General features: G+C 34.9%; 1 protein-coding gene across 29 annotated transcripts in view; it reads left to right on the forward strand.

The window, feature by feature from the left end:
• The window catches only part of Ncor1 (nuclear receptor corepressor 1), a 156,431-nt gene that overhangs the window by 93,698 nt on the left and 50,027 nt on the right, over positions 1–12,706 (forward strand). For 26 of the 29 annotated variants that reach the window (XM_078042935.1, XM_078042927.1, XM_013365441.4 and 23 more), the window contains 2 exons: positions 6,761–7,313; positions 10,140–10,269. In XM_078042935.1, the coding sequence (XP_077899061.1) occupies positions 6,761–7,313; positions 10,140–10,269 (683 nt within the window). The remainder of the gene's footprint in view (positions 1–6,760; positions 7,314–10,139; positions 10,270–12,706) is intronic. The other 3 variants (XM_013365450.4, XM_078042934.1, XM_005340817.5) reach the window with 1 other exon arrangement.

Genomic DNA, 12,706 nt, shown 5'->3' on the forward strand with positions numbered 1-12,706 from the left:
TTGATCAGCAAATTTTTATTTACATAGCACTTAAGATGGTCTGGGTCCTACAGCCAGAAGATCACAACAAGTCCGGCGTCAAACTCCAAGTTTCAGCATCCATAAAATGTCTGTACATTTGTATCATTTCCAAATTTACTTGTTCAACTGGTATTATTAGTTACATTTTTCTCCTTATTTTATTGCTTCGAGGTTGATTTATTTCATATTTGGACAAATATTTACATATGTCATATGTATGCTTTCATGTAACAAGAATTAATGACCTTGGAAGCCCCAGTAAAATACTTAATAAAATCCCTTTTTGTCATTCAAAAAAACGACAACTTCCTACAAAAGTAAGTATTTTCTGAGTTTTTGCTAGTTAAAGAAAAGGTATCTAATTAATTCATCTAATTTATTTCTTTTGTAAATTGATTGCTTTATGGGGATTTTCATAATTCTTTATAAATTATCTATTGAACATGTTTAAGTTTTATATACACCTATCTAAAATGTTTTTTTTTAAATGTTTGAATTACTGGAGTTTAAACTTTGTTTAATTAGAGCTGTTTATCTTTTCCTTTGTAGGCCTTTATATTTTATAAAGCTTAGGAAGCTTTATATCCTCTAATTCTAGAAATATTGGATTTTATTTATTTTCTACAGGTTATTGTTGTTGCCTTTTAAACATAAAACTTGTCTTGAAATGGGTTTTGGCTTTGAATAATAATGAAACTTTTCTGTGAGAAAATTTGTGGAAAATGAGGTGATTGATACAAGTGTAAAGAGAATACTGAAGCAGGCTTACCCTGGCTAGAATAAGAGTTCTACTAACAATGGAAGACAGGTGTATTCCTCGTGCTTCCACAGGTCATCAGGGTTTGTTCCTTTTAGTAAGTTTGTATCCGGTAGCTTATATACCCTGGGTTTATGAATGTAAATGAAGCCTATACAGAAGTCCCCCTTATCCAAGGTTTGGTTATCCACAGGCAACTGAGTCTGATAATACTAAATGAAAAATACAATATTTTGAGAGAGAAGGAAACCGAGATCACCTTCATGTAACTTTTATTTTATCATTATTCTATTTTGTTATCAGTTATTGTTATTAATCTCTTACTGTGCCTCATTTACAGATTATCACAGGTATAAATGTATAGAGAAGACATTGCAAATGTAGATTTTAGTACTATTTTCAGTTCTATGGATAAGAGGGGACAACTGAATTAATCTCCAAAGGCACCCATAATAGAATGGTATAGTCTGAGTCACTTAAAATGCAAAAATTTGTTTTCAAATTTAGATCAAGGGGATGATAGAATTGCTATCTGATTCTCTTCCTAGCTTACAGATAGTTGCTTCCTCACTTTGTCTTCACATGACCTTTTCTGTGTGTTTGCACACTCCTGGTATCTCTTTTCTCTTCTAAAAGAGCCACGCTGGGTTAGATCCCACTATTAGGTTCTCCTTTAGCCTCAGTTACCTCAATTAGAGGCCCTTTCTACAAATCCAGTCACATTGGGTTTGGGCTTCAATATAGTAATTGGGGAAACAGAACACAGTTCAGTCTATAATAAAGCCCAAGCCTATTATCATAAATGTGTTAATTTCTGAATAGAAAAGTCTATTCATGTATAGGTTAGCAGAGTCTCAAAAACTTGATACCAGAAAGTGACTTTTTCCCATCTGTTTTCTTTCTGTTGTTTTGTCTTACTATGAAGCTTTTTTTTGTTTGTTTTTCAAATTGCCAAGTATGATATTACAATAGTATATCCGTATGATCCAGTGTAGGATGGCATGGTCACATCCTTTGTTAATCAAACATGTGGGTATCCTGTGAATCTAGAATTGTGTTCTATCTGTAGGAAATTAACTTGCCAGTAGAGTGTTGCCAGTAGAAATGATCTCTTCTGCATTTCTTTTTGTCTTAGCTTCATTTGGAAAGTATCATAGAAAAAAGAATATAAAATGCAGTTTATGTGATCTAAGATCGCTAATCTACACTCTCTAAGAGTGTAGATTCACTGTTTTGTATGGCAGCGCTCTTGCCAGTGGAAGAAGGAAAGCACCTGCTGAAGGGAGAATTGCTATGTCCATTTTCCTCAAATACATCTGATTATCTCTATAATTAGAGTTCTGGATTTAAACTTTACCAAAATTTGAAGTTGCTCTTTATTCTTCAAGGTTGTAAAAAACAACTTTTTTTTTTTTAAAGAGAGAGAGAATTTTAATATTTATTTTTTTAGTTTTTGGCGGACACAACATCTTTGTTTGTATGAGGTGCTGAGGATTGAACCTGGGCCGCACGCATGCCAGGCCAGCGCGCTACCACTTGAGCCACATCCCCAGCCCAATTTTTTACTTTTTATTTTTAGGAAAGAAAGGTATTTTTGGTTGGTGCTTGATGAAGCATTATGCACTAGAAATATTCCTACTCTGTGGCTTGAAAGAAAAAGTGCTTATTTCAAGTGACATCTATTGCACAATCACTGACACATATCTTCTATTATTTTGAGGAAAAGCAACTTGTCATTTTGGCCCTGGATTGGGGGCTTCCCATCACTATATAAACAAAGGTTTATTCAGGCTTAAGTGTTTATTTTTTACTAATTATTTACTTAGTTATTTTTCATAGTCCTGGGGAATAAATCCAGAGACACTTTACAACTGAGCTATATATCCCAGCCCTTTTTTATTTTTTATTATGAGATGGTCTCTTGTTAAGTTGCTGAAATTTACAGCTTGGAATTCTCCTGCCTCAGCCTCCTGAATCACTGGGATTAAAGGTATGTGCCATTGCACCTAAGTTTCCACCTTTAACAGAAACAAGTGCAGGTTGCCACAGAAATATATTGAAGAAGCTGTTCAGTCTTTCATCATTTTGATAGCAACTTTCACTAATGATAATTGCTACCTTTTATTAAGACCTTACTTCGTGTGAGGTACTTCTGAGTTTTTATTTGTTCTTTTTTTGTTGTTTTTATTTTGGGGACTTGAAGTCTTGAACTTTAGGCTCATTCATCTAATTAACCTACTCAGTATTTATACTTGAATGCCTACAAGCCACCTCAAAGTTAACATCCATAGCAAAATCTTGTTTCTCCCTCATCATAAGCTACTCTTCCCTTCGGTCTTCCTTTATGTTAGTAAATGTTACTTTGGTTACTCACTCTTTCATATTCCACATGTGGTCCATCAGCAAATCATGACGAGTTTTTCTTAAACATATGTTCAGAATTAGATCCCTTCTTATAGCCATTGCTTCTGCTTTTGTTCTGTGGTCCTGTCCTCTCCATTGCAGTAGCTTTTTGTTTAGTCTTCTTGCTTCTTTTGGTTCCATTCTTTTTTTTTTTAAACCTTTCACACAGCAAGCAGCCACCTTACTCCTTATACATGTAAATCAGACTACTCCCGTAATACTTTCCCATCTTCTTATGAATAGAAATCCAGTGCTAGGGTTGTAACTCGATGATAGAGTGCTTGCCTAGCACTGGTATTGATCCTCAGCACCACATAAAAAAAATAAATAGATAATGGCTGGGGATATAGTAGAGTGCTTGCCTTGCATGCACAAAGTCCTGGGTTTAATCCCTATCCCCACATTGACACACACACACACACACACACACACACACACACACACACACACACACACACAAATAGATGTATTGTGCCCACCTACAACTAAAAATACATATATTAAAAAAGAATAGAAACCCAGGCCCATTGTGACCATTGAGGCCTTATATGAACTGACCTTTGTACATCTATGAACTTTCTGCCAACCATTTTTCTGCTTGCTCCCTCTGCTCCAACCACACTGTCGTCTTTGCTGTAACCAAGCAAAACAGTCCCACCTGAGGCCTTGGCACTTTCTAATCCCTGTATCTGGAATATTGTTCCCCAAAGTGTGCTCAGGGTTTACTCTGTTCAAGTACCACTTTATCTTCTGTAATCCTTCCTCACCCACTGTATTTTTGGGTTTGTTATTTAGTTGCTGCATTTTTTTGCCATGTGATATACCAAATATTTATTGTTCATCGTCTATTTTACATAAGAATTTGGGCTGCATGGGAGTGTATAATTTGAAAATTTCAGTGCTACATCCTTAGTACCTCAATTCCCTACACATAGTTGGTGCTTTATACATATTTAAATGAATGAGAAATTGAATTTGTAATTTTCAGGGTATTTTTTGTTGTTGTTTGTTTTTGTTTTGTACCAGGGATTGAACCCAGGGATGCTTAACACTGAGTCACATCCCCAGCCTGTTTTGAGACAGGGTCTCATTAAGTTGCTTAGAGATTTACTAAATTGTTGAAGTTGGCTTTGAACTTGTGATCCTCCTGCCTCAGCTTTCTGGGCTGCTGGGATAGGTGTGCACCATCATGCCTGTTGTAGTTTTTAAAATATTTCATCATATGTTAAAAATGTTTTTTAAAAGCTTATATTTTTTCCATACAATGGATATACCTTTAGAGTTTTCTGTTTTGCTGAAGATATTTCTACATATTTTTAAAAATTTCATATATCTTGTCCCATGTTAATTTCTAAACATTTAAAATATCTTTCTTTTATCTGGAATTATTTTTCTATACAAAAGATGATAGGGCCCACTTTTTCTTCCAGATAAAGAGTCAATTCTTACAGAACTATTTTATTAAGCAAATCATTGTTTAGTCAGTGATTTAAAATATCACCTTTAATATAGTTTAACTTCCCATATGCATAAATGGACACTTTTATTCCATTGATGTACTTTGCCATTGTGGCAGTTCTAAACATGTTTAATATGCTGGCTTTATGGTCACTTTGAATATCTAGAGAAGCAAATTTTCTCTTTTTACCTTTAATATCTTATGGAATTATTCTTCCATATAAACTATTGGTTCATGTAGTGTAAGAAATTTTTCTTACCTTTTGGATTCTCATTGCAATTATATTTAAATATATATATATATGTAAATTTTAGGGAGAGTTAAAAACTTAAATTGTCTATATTGAGGGAAATAAAAAGTTAATACTTCAGTGAACATCTCTATAATGTTAATAATAGCAGCATATTGGAAGTAGTGTAAGAATCCAGTAATAGAGGAAAGAAAGATTCAGTAAAAATTAAGGTCTCAGCTATTCATTTGGTTTATATTTCACTGATAATATTTGAATCTGATGTGACAGAGCTTGTCTCTAGGGTTTAAATGCTAATCAGAATATGTGGTCTTTGACCTTACAGCATTTATAGCCTAGTACAACCAACAGCCAGGAGTCACAAAATTATAAATATACATTATAATAGTTCTAATATCATAATTTAACTTTCTTAAAGGATTCATGGAATGCTTTGTAATCAGTGAAGCTTGAGCTGGTATCCAAAGAAAAAAATAGGTGAAAGAGCCTTTCAGTATGATTGAATGGAAGGTATAAAGCCTCTGTGTTAGAAGATGCTTGGGACATTCAGAAAACTTAACAGACTAGTGAGGCTGGAATACAGAGAGCTGGATACAAGATGAAGGTTGAGAGGCTGGCAGAGGCCCACCAGGCAAGGCTTTGTAGTCCATGCTGACAGTTTTGGAACTGTATCCTAAGAGTGATGGAGTTTTTATTGAAAAGTTGAAACAGAGGAGAGAGTGAATGTGAGTAATGGTGAGATTTGGCTTTAAAAAAAAAAAATTACTCTGGCTTTAGCATAGATTAGTAGTCTGAAGTGGAAGGCAAAACAGAAGAGTCAGTTTTGGACTAGAGTGGCAATTGGAAAGTTGAACAGAATTGGATAGATTCAAGGGATATTTTTAGAAAATCAGACTTGTCAAAGTAGGATATGGAGATTAATGAGGGAAAGGTTTAAAAGATACTCCTAGGTTTTGATATGCTTAATTATATAGTAAACACTAATAAAAAGAGTCTAATTTTAGAATGTTAAGTACAATTCCAGTTTAGGACATACTAAATTGGTGATTCCTTTGGTATATTTTATCTAGGTGAAGATGTCAGTATATTAGAAGTATATTTCTAAAATGACAGAGACAGTATAGGGAAATACCTGTATTACCACATGATATTAAAAATCTGAAATATTATTCTAGAACTTTGACTCATGTAGGCTGTTGAATACTTGATATGTAAGTAGTCTGAATTAGGATATCCTGAAAACGTGAATTTAAGATTTTGAAGACTTACTGTCAAAAGAGGTAATAGTTATTTTCTATACTGGTTACATGTTACAATAACTTCAGACATATTAGGTTAAAGAAATAAATTGTTACAATTAATTTTATCCATCTCATTTTACTTTTTTTTTTTTAAGTATAGCTCCCAGAAAAGGTTTCGGTAAAAATTAAGCTCTCTCACAACCATTCATTTGCTTAAATTGTACAGATGCAATTTGCACTATATTCCTATTGAATAGCACTGTTCTGGAGTGTCGGCTCTATTGGATAAAAGGAAACTCACAGAGAGAGACTTGAAGAAATACATCAAAATGTCAGTGTTTATGGAAATGGTTTTTGTTTCATTTTTTCATCTTTCTTTGTTTTTCATATTTCAAAATAAATTATTTTTTTGATGTAAAAAAGCTCTTTTACTTTTAATTTTAGAAGGTCAAGACATTTCAATTTCTCACTTTCACAGAAAACTCTAGCTTTCCCAATGGCTGTAAATACTTCAGTGAGGTCATCAAAGGAATGTAATTCATTCTTAACAACCGCTTTCAAGCGTGGTTTCTGTCACCACCTGAAATATGTTCATTATCAGATTTTTATGCTGTATCATTATCTTTAAGGTGCTGAAAATAGTTCTGATACAGAAAGTGCTCCTTCTCCTTCACCAGTTGAAGCTGTCAAGCCCAGCGAAGACAGCAGTGAAAATGCTGCTTCTCGAGGAAATCCCGAACCCATGGCTGATGCGGACTCCACTACAGAAACGGCACCGGGTGCATCTCCTTCCTCAGCAGTTCCAAGTACAAAACCAGCTGAAAATGAAAGTGTGGAGACCAAGGTGAATGACAGCATCAGTGTTGAGACAGCAGAGCCAATGGATGTAGACCATCAGGAGCACAGTGCTGAAGCAGGTTCTGTTCTTGATCCCCCAACCACTACCAAAGCAGACACGGTGGATGTTGAAATGAGGGTGCCTGAAAACAGTGCATCTAAAGGTGATGGAGATACCAAAGAAAGAGACTTGGAGAGAGCCAGTGAGAAGACAGAGCCTAGAGATGAGGATTTGGTGGTGGCTCAGCAGATAAATGTCCAAAGACCAGAGCCCCAGTCAGATAATGATTCCAGTGCAACATGCAGTGCTGATGAAGATGTGGATGGAGACCCTGAGAGGCAGAGGTGAGACTTCTTTCTGAGCTGGTTGTCTACTGAGTCCCAGAATGGTGCTGGCTACAGAGATGACTCCTATACAGATATTGACAAGTTATAGGTAGTCTGTATGATTTTAATATTGGGCTATGATGATACTGTTCGTCTGTTTAAGGAAAAAAAAAACAAAAACAGTTATATGAATATTATTTTTAAATGAAAAAGATTATAAATTTCTTCTAGATCTTTCTTTTCACATGTGTTCTATGATAGAAAAAAAAGTGATCTCAGGTAACATAGTTGTGAGTAAAACTGTAGGTCACTGTGGTGCCTGAAGTTGGCAGCTATGGAATGTGATGAAAAAAGTGAAGTGAGGAGTATTGGTTCCAGCTGTGCTTTGCTATATATGCTGGCTTGACCTCAGAGCAAGGCCTACTTGACCCAGCATTGTAGATGTAAGAAAATGCAGAAGGAGAAACATACCAAGTGTTCTGAAAATAATTTAAATTCAAGTTAATTACAATTATAATGACCACTTTTTTGTATCTGTTAAATTTAAAATAGGTATAATACAGATTAATTAACAAGTATTTTTAGTCATTAAAGGTAAATTAATGTAAAAATTCATCATATAATTAGCATTTCTGTAAGTTATAGTAAAAACATATTTTATAGGAGTTTATACCACTTTACCTAGTATTTTCAATATCCTGGTGTTTTCTATTTCTTGAAAGAAGTGGAATCACCTATAAATGTATTAGAATGTTGGATTGGGGCAAATTAGAGTGTTGGATTGGGGTGAATTGTGGAAGTGAATTAGAGTAAACATCATTTAATCAAAAACGCAATCAAATTCTGCCCCCCTTTTGGCCTTTTTTCCTTTTTAATAAGAAAGATGAATAAGCCACTCAATAGAAACCAGATTCTATTCAAAGTTGAGTTTTCATAGTATGTCCTGGTGTCACTCTATTTTTAGTCCTTATCCCAAGATATTTTATGTCCTCACACTCTAGCATGAGATTGGATACTATTGTAATATTCAGCATTACAGTGATGATTTCTCAAAGGAGATTTATATATAGTAGATGCTAGCATTTTCATCAGTAAGAATTTAAATAAGATCGGCATTCTGCCCAACCATGGTTTACCAGAAAATTCAGCCATCTAGATCAGTCTTTTCCCTTTATTTCACAATATTCCAGATTTTATTTTTTAATTAATTATTTTAATTAGGTATATATGACAGCAGAATGCATTTTGATTTATTGTACACAATTACAGTGCAAGTTTGAATTTCTATGGCTGTACACAGTGTAGCGTCACACCATATGTGCAGTCATACATGTACCTAGGGTAATGATGTCTATCTGGTTCCACCATCTTTCCTGCCCCCATGTACCCTCCCTACCCTCTCTCTAGTGCTTAACTAGAGAAAATATAAATGGTTTTAAGCCGTGTCATCTTTTTCAAAGCAATCTTTAATGAAATATTCCATCTGAAATAAGAATTGTCTTGTGTTTTGCACTGCTGGTTTTAATAAATATATTTACATCAGAAGGAAAAATCAGGATGGCCACAATCTTAGAGTGAGCATCCTTAGAGAAATATATAACAGTAGTCTTGGAAGTCAGGTTCCTTGTAGGGCTGGGAATGTAATTCAGTAATAGAGCTCTTGCCTAGCATGTTTAAGACCATGAGTTTGATCCTTAGCACTGCAAAAAAAAAAAAGCCAACTTGAAATCAGTGGTTTCTGAATGACATCCTAAAGTCTACATTGCTTCCAAACAATCAAAATAACTGTTTTACATTTTTAATGTCACTTTTGTCCTTTAATACAGTATGCAAATTGTTTTCTTTTACACATTCTAATTTTCTTATCAATATATATATATATTTTTTTTTTTTTAAACTGTCACCTTTCCTCAATAATTGTGACAACATTGAGAAATGACTAAGCCTACAATACATGATGACCCCGGTATATAATTTTCCTAGCTTTAGAGGTGGGTCAGCCTAAACTCAAGTATTCTAACTGAGTGAAGCATGTGGAGTATGAGATGGCTGTGAGGGACTGTGAGCACAGTAACGTGAGCCTATGTGAAGCCTGCTGTGTGGGAATGCGGATTCTCATTGTTTTTACTTTCCATTTTTCATAAGAAGTCAGAAGTCTGGAATTTGGGGTGTAAGTTTGTTTTAAAATAGCTTGGTTTATACCCTGTGATCCCAGCAAAACATCCTTTAATGCTGTATATTTAATCTGTTTAGTATGTTAGTGGTAAGTTAGAATTAAACATTTTTTCTTTTGTGGTTCCAGCAATTGAACTAAGGGGCACTCTACTCCTGAGGTACATCCCCCAGACTCTTTCATTATTTATTTTGAGACAGAGTCTTGCTAAGTTGCCCAGGCTGGCTTTTGTGATTGTTTGACTCAGCCTCAAAAGCCATTTTTTAATGTTTTTTGGTTCAGACTATAACTTGGTTTAGATATAAATGATTAAATGCAGATAAATTTCAATTTGTTAATCAGTATTAGATTTCTTGATGATTTCTCTGGAAATTAGCATTATTGGTGTTTGTGTGTGTTTTTTTTTAACTTTCCAAATTTCTTATTTTTAAAATTTATTATTATATATATTTTCTTCTTGTGCTATGGATTAAACCCAGGGCCTTGTACATAGTAGGCAAGCATTCTACACCCCCAGCCCTGTTTATATCTTATAAAAGTTAATGTGATAGGTATATGCACATATATGGACATATTAACTTTGAAGAAATTATGGTGATTATACATTTGAAGTCTCCAGTAAAAATATATTAATTTTTCTTCTTTTTGTTTTAATTTATTGCCAATTGTAGAATGTTTCCTATGGACACAAAGCCTTCATTATTAAACCCCACTGGATCTATACTAGTCTCATCCCCAATAAAACCAAATCCATTGGATCTGCCACAGCTTCAGCATCGAGCTGCTGTTATACCACCAATGGTAAGTTTTCAGTGTAAGAAAAGTAAAGGTGAATACATAGATCTTTATAGGTACATCTCTTCTCTCCTTTAATTGGATTACATCGAATTCCCTCCTTCACCCAACACACACACTGGAGCTTGAACCCAAAGAGGCTTTACAACTGAGCCCCTTGTATTTTCTTTCTTTAATTTTTAATTGTAGATGGACACAATACCTTCATTTTATTTATTTATTTTTTTTATGTGGTGCTGAGGATTGAACCCAGTGCCTCATATGTATGAGGCAAGTGCTCTTCCACTGAGCCACAATCCCAGCCTCCCGCCCCTTGTATTTTCTATTTTGAGACAGTATCTTGCTAAATTGTTGAGGCTGGCCTCAAACTTTAGGGATACTCCTGCCTCACCCTCGCCAGTTGCTGGGATTGTAGGTGTGTACCACCATATCTGTTTCTTGATTTCCTAAAAAAAATCTGTGGTAAAAACATGTAATGTTAAATTAATCACCATAACCAACTTATTTATTTAGGGATTGAACCCTGGGGCACTTTGCCACTGAATTACACTCCCAGCCCTTTGATTTTTTTTTTTTTTTTTTTAACTTTAAGACAAGGTCTTACTAAATTGCCCAGGCTGACTATGAACTTGCTCTCCTCTCGCTTCAGCCTCCGAAGTCACTGGGATTGAAGGTGTGTGCCACTGTGCCCAGACGTCTAAACCAATATCTCTAAGTGTATATTTCAGTAGTATTAAGTATTTTCACTTTGTTGGGAAACAGATTTCCAGGACTTTCTTCCAAATCTGAAACATTCTACCAATTAAACAATTCCTCTTTACCTAGCCAACTCAAATCTGTCCTTGCCTGTCCTAACCACCAGCCCACATACTGTTTTTATGAATTCGACTATGTTAGATATAACTGTTTTCACACTTCCGAGACCAAATGTGTAGGGTTTTTTGTCATACCAAGTTTCCAACTCTGTACACCAACTGAGTATCTCTACTATTCAATTCAATTCAGTTCTGACATTATCCTGAATTAGTGTTGGACACCATGGATATTAGGATTATACCAGTATTGGGTCCCCAGGTTACTCATACTTTTTCCAACGAGGCTACATTTTGGAGATTCTTGCAACCCTGTCTGTATGTTCAATATTTGCTAGACTGTCTCTCAGAATTTTTGAAAGCACTTTGTTTACATTACTGATTAACTATGAAAAATACAACTCAAACAGCCAAATGGAAGAGCTGTACAGGGTAAGGCATGTAGGACGAGATGTCCAACTTCTGTGCTCTGGGTAAGCCATCTTCCCATCTCCTCCAAGTGTTCACTAACCTAGAAACTCCAAATCCTATCTTTTAGAGGTTTTTATGGGGGTTTCATTATGTAGGCATGATGATTAGCCATTGGTGATGATTGTATAAATCTCTATCCCATCACCCCTTCCCAGAGTCTTGCCTTAATAACAAGCTAACATTCATTTCATTAGCATATAAAAGACACATTTAATCACTAAGAGTTTAAAGATATTAGGGGCTGTGTGCCAGGAACCAGGGACAAAGATCAAACATTTAACTTTTATTATAACATGCTATCTCACATAAATGGAATCCTACAGTATTTGTCCTTTCATGACTGGTTTATGTCATTTAGCATAATGTCCTCAAAGATTAAGGGTGTTATCAGTGGATCAGATTAGTAGCTTCCTAATTATAAACTTAAAGAAAACAATATAGGAAATCATATTTTGATAATACTAAAATAGTTATTTTGGCTTTGTGGCAGAAGGAGGAAAAGCCATGTTTACATGTAAGACAAAGCACAAAGGCATGAAAGTAATGTGGGTGTTTTGGGATCACACTTAGGGTAGGGTAAAAGCTATGGAAGTCTGTAGATAACAGATGCTAAAAAAAAAAATCTCTTAGGCTTCCTATGGCTTATTATTCATGAATTTTTTTTAACACAGATTGTGCTGGAGCTGTTTAGTATTAGAACAGCTGTGTTCTTTCCTTAATGAAGTGGGAGAAAGAAAAATAAATAAGAAAAACATAACTGCAAATTGTGGTTAAGTGCTAGGTATTCCATATAAGAAGGCCATGTAAGAAGCAAAATGAGGAGGATTCACCATTTTACTGGATGTCTCTCTGAAGAAAGAACAGTCCATTTTTTTCCTGAAAAGAATTGATACATTAACAAATTGGTTGTGAGATGGAAGGAAATTGATTAGTCAAGGGTAACTTCTGGGTTTCTGACTGAGGCTCCATTTCTGAGATGGAGAATGATAAAGAAGAAGCATTCAGCTTCTATCACCAGAAAGAACTTTTCCTGAAGGGAAACAAAGCTAAACCCAAATGTATCCTTTGCTTTTTTAAGTTACCAGCATTTCAGTCTGTTATGTCTCTCCCTGACAAATATGATTCCTTAAATTGACCACAGTTAAACTATTAAATGTCAC

Source organism: Ictidomys tridecemlineatus, chromosome 3, assembly GCF_052094955.1.
Source record: "Ictidomys tridecemlineatus isolate mIctTri1 chromosome 3, mIctTri1.hap1, whole genome shotgun sequence".
In the NCBI taxonomy this organism is placed as follows: domain Eukaryota; kingdom Metazoa; phylum Chordata; class Mammalia; order Rodentia; family Sciuridae; genus Ictidomys; species Ictidomys tridecemlineatus.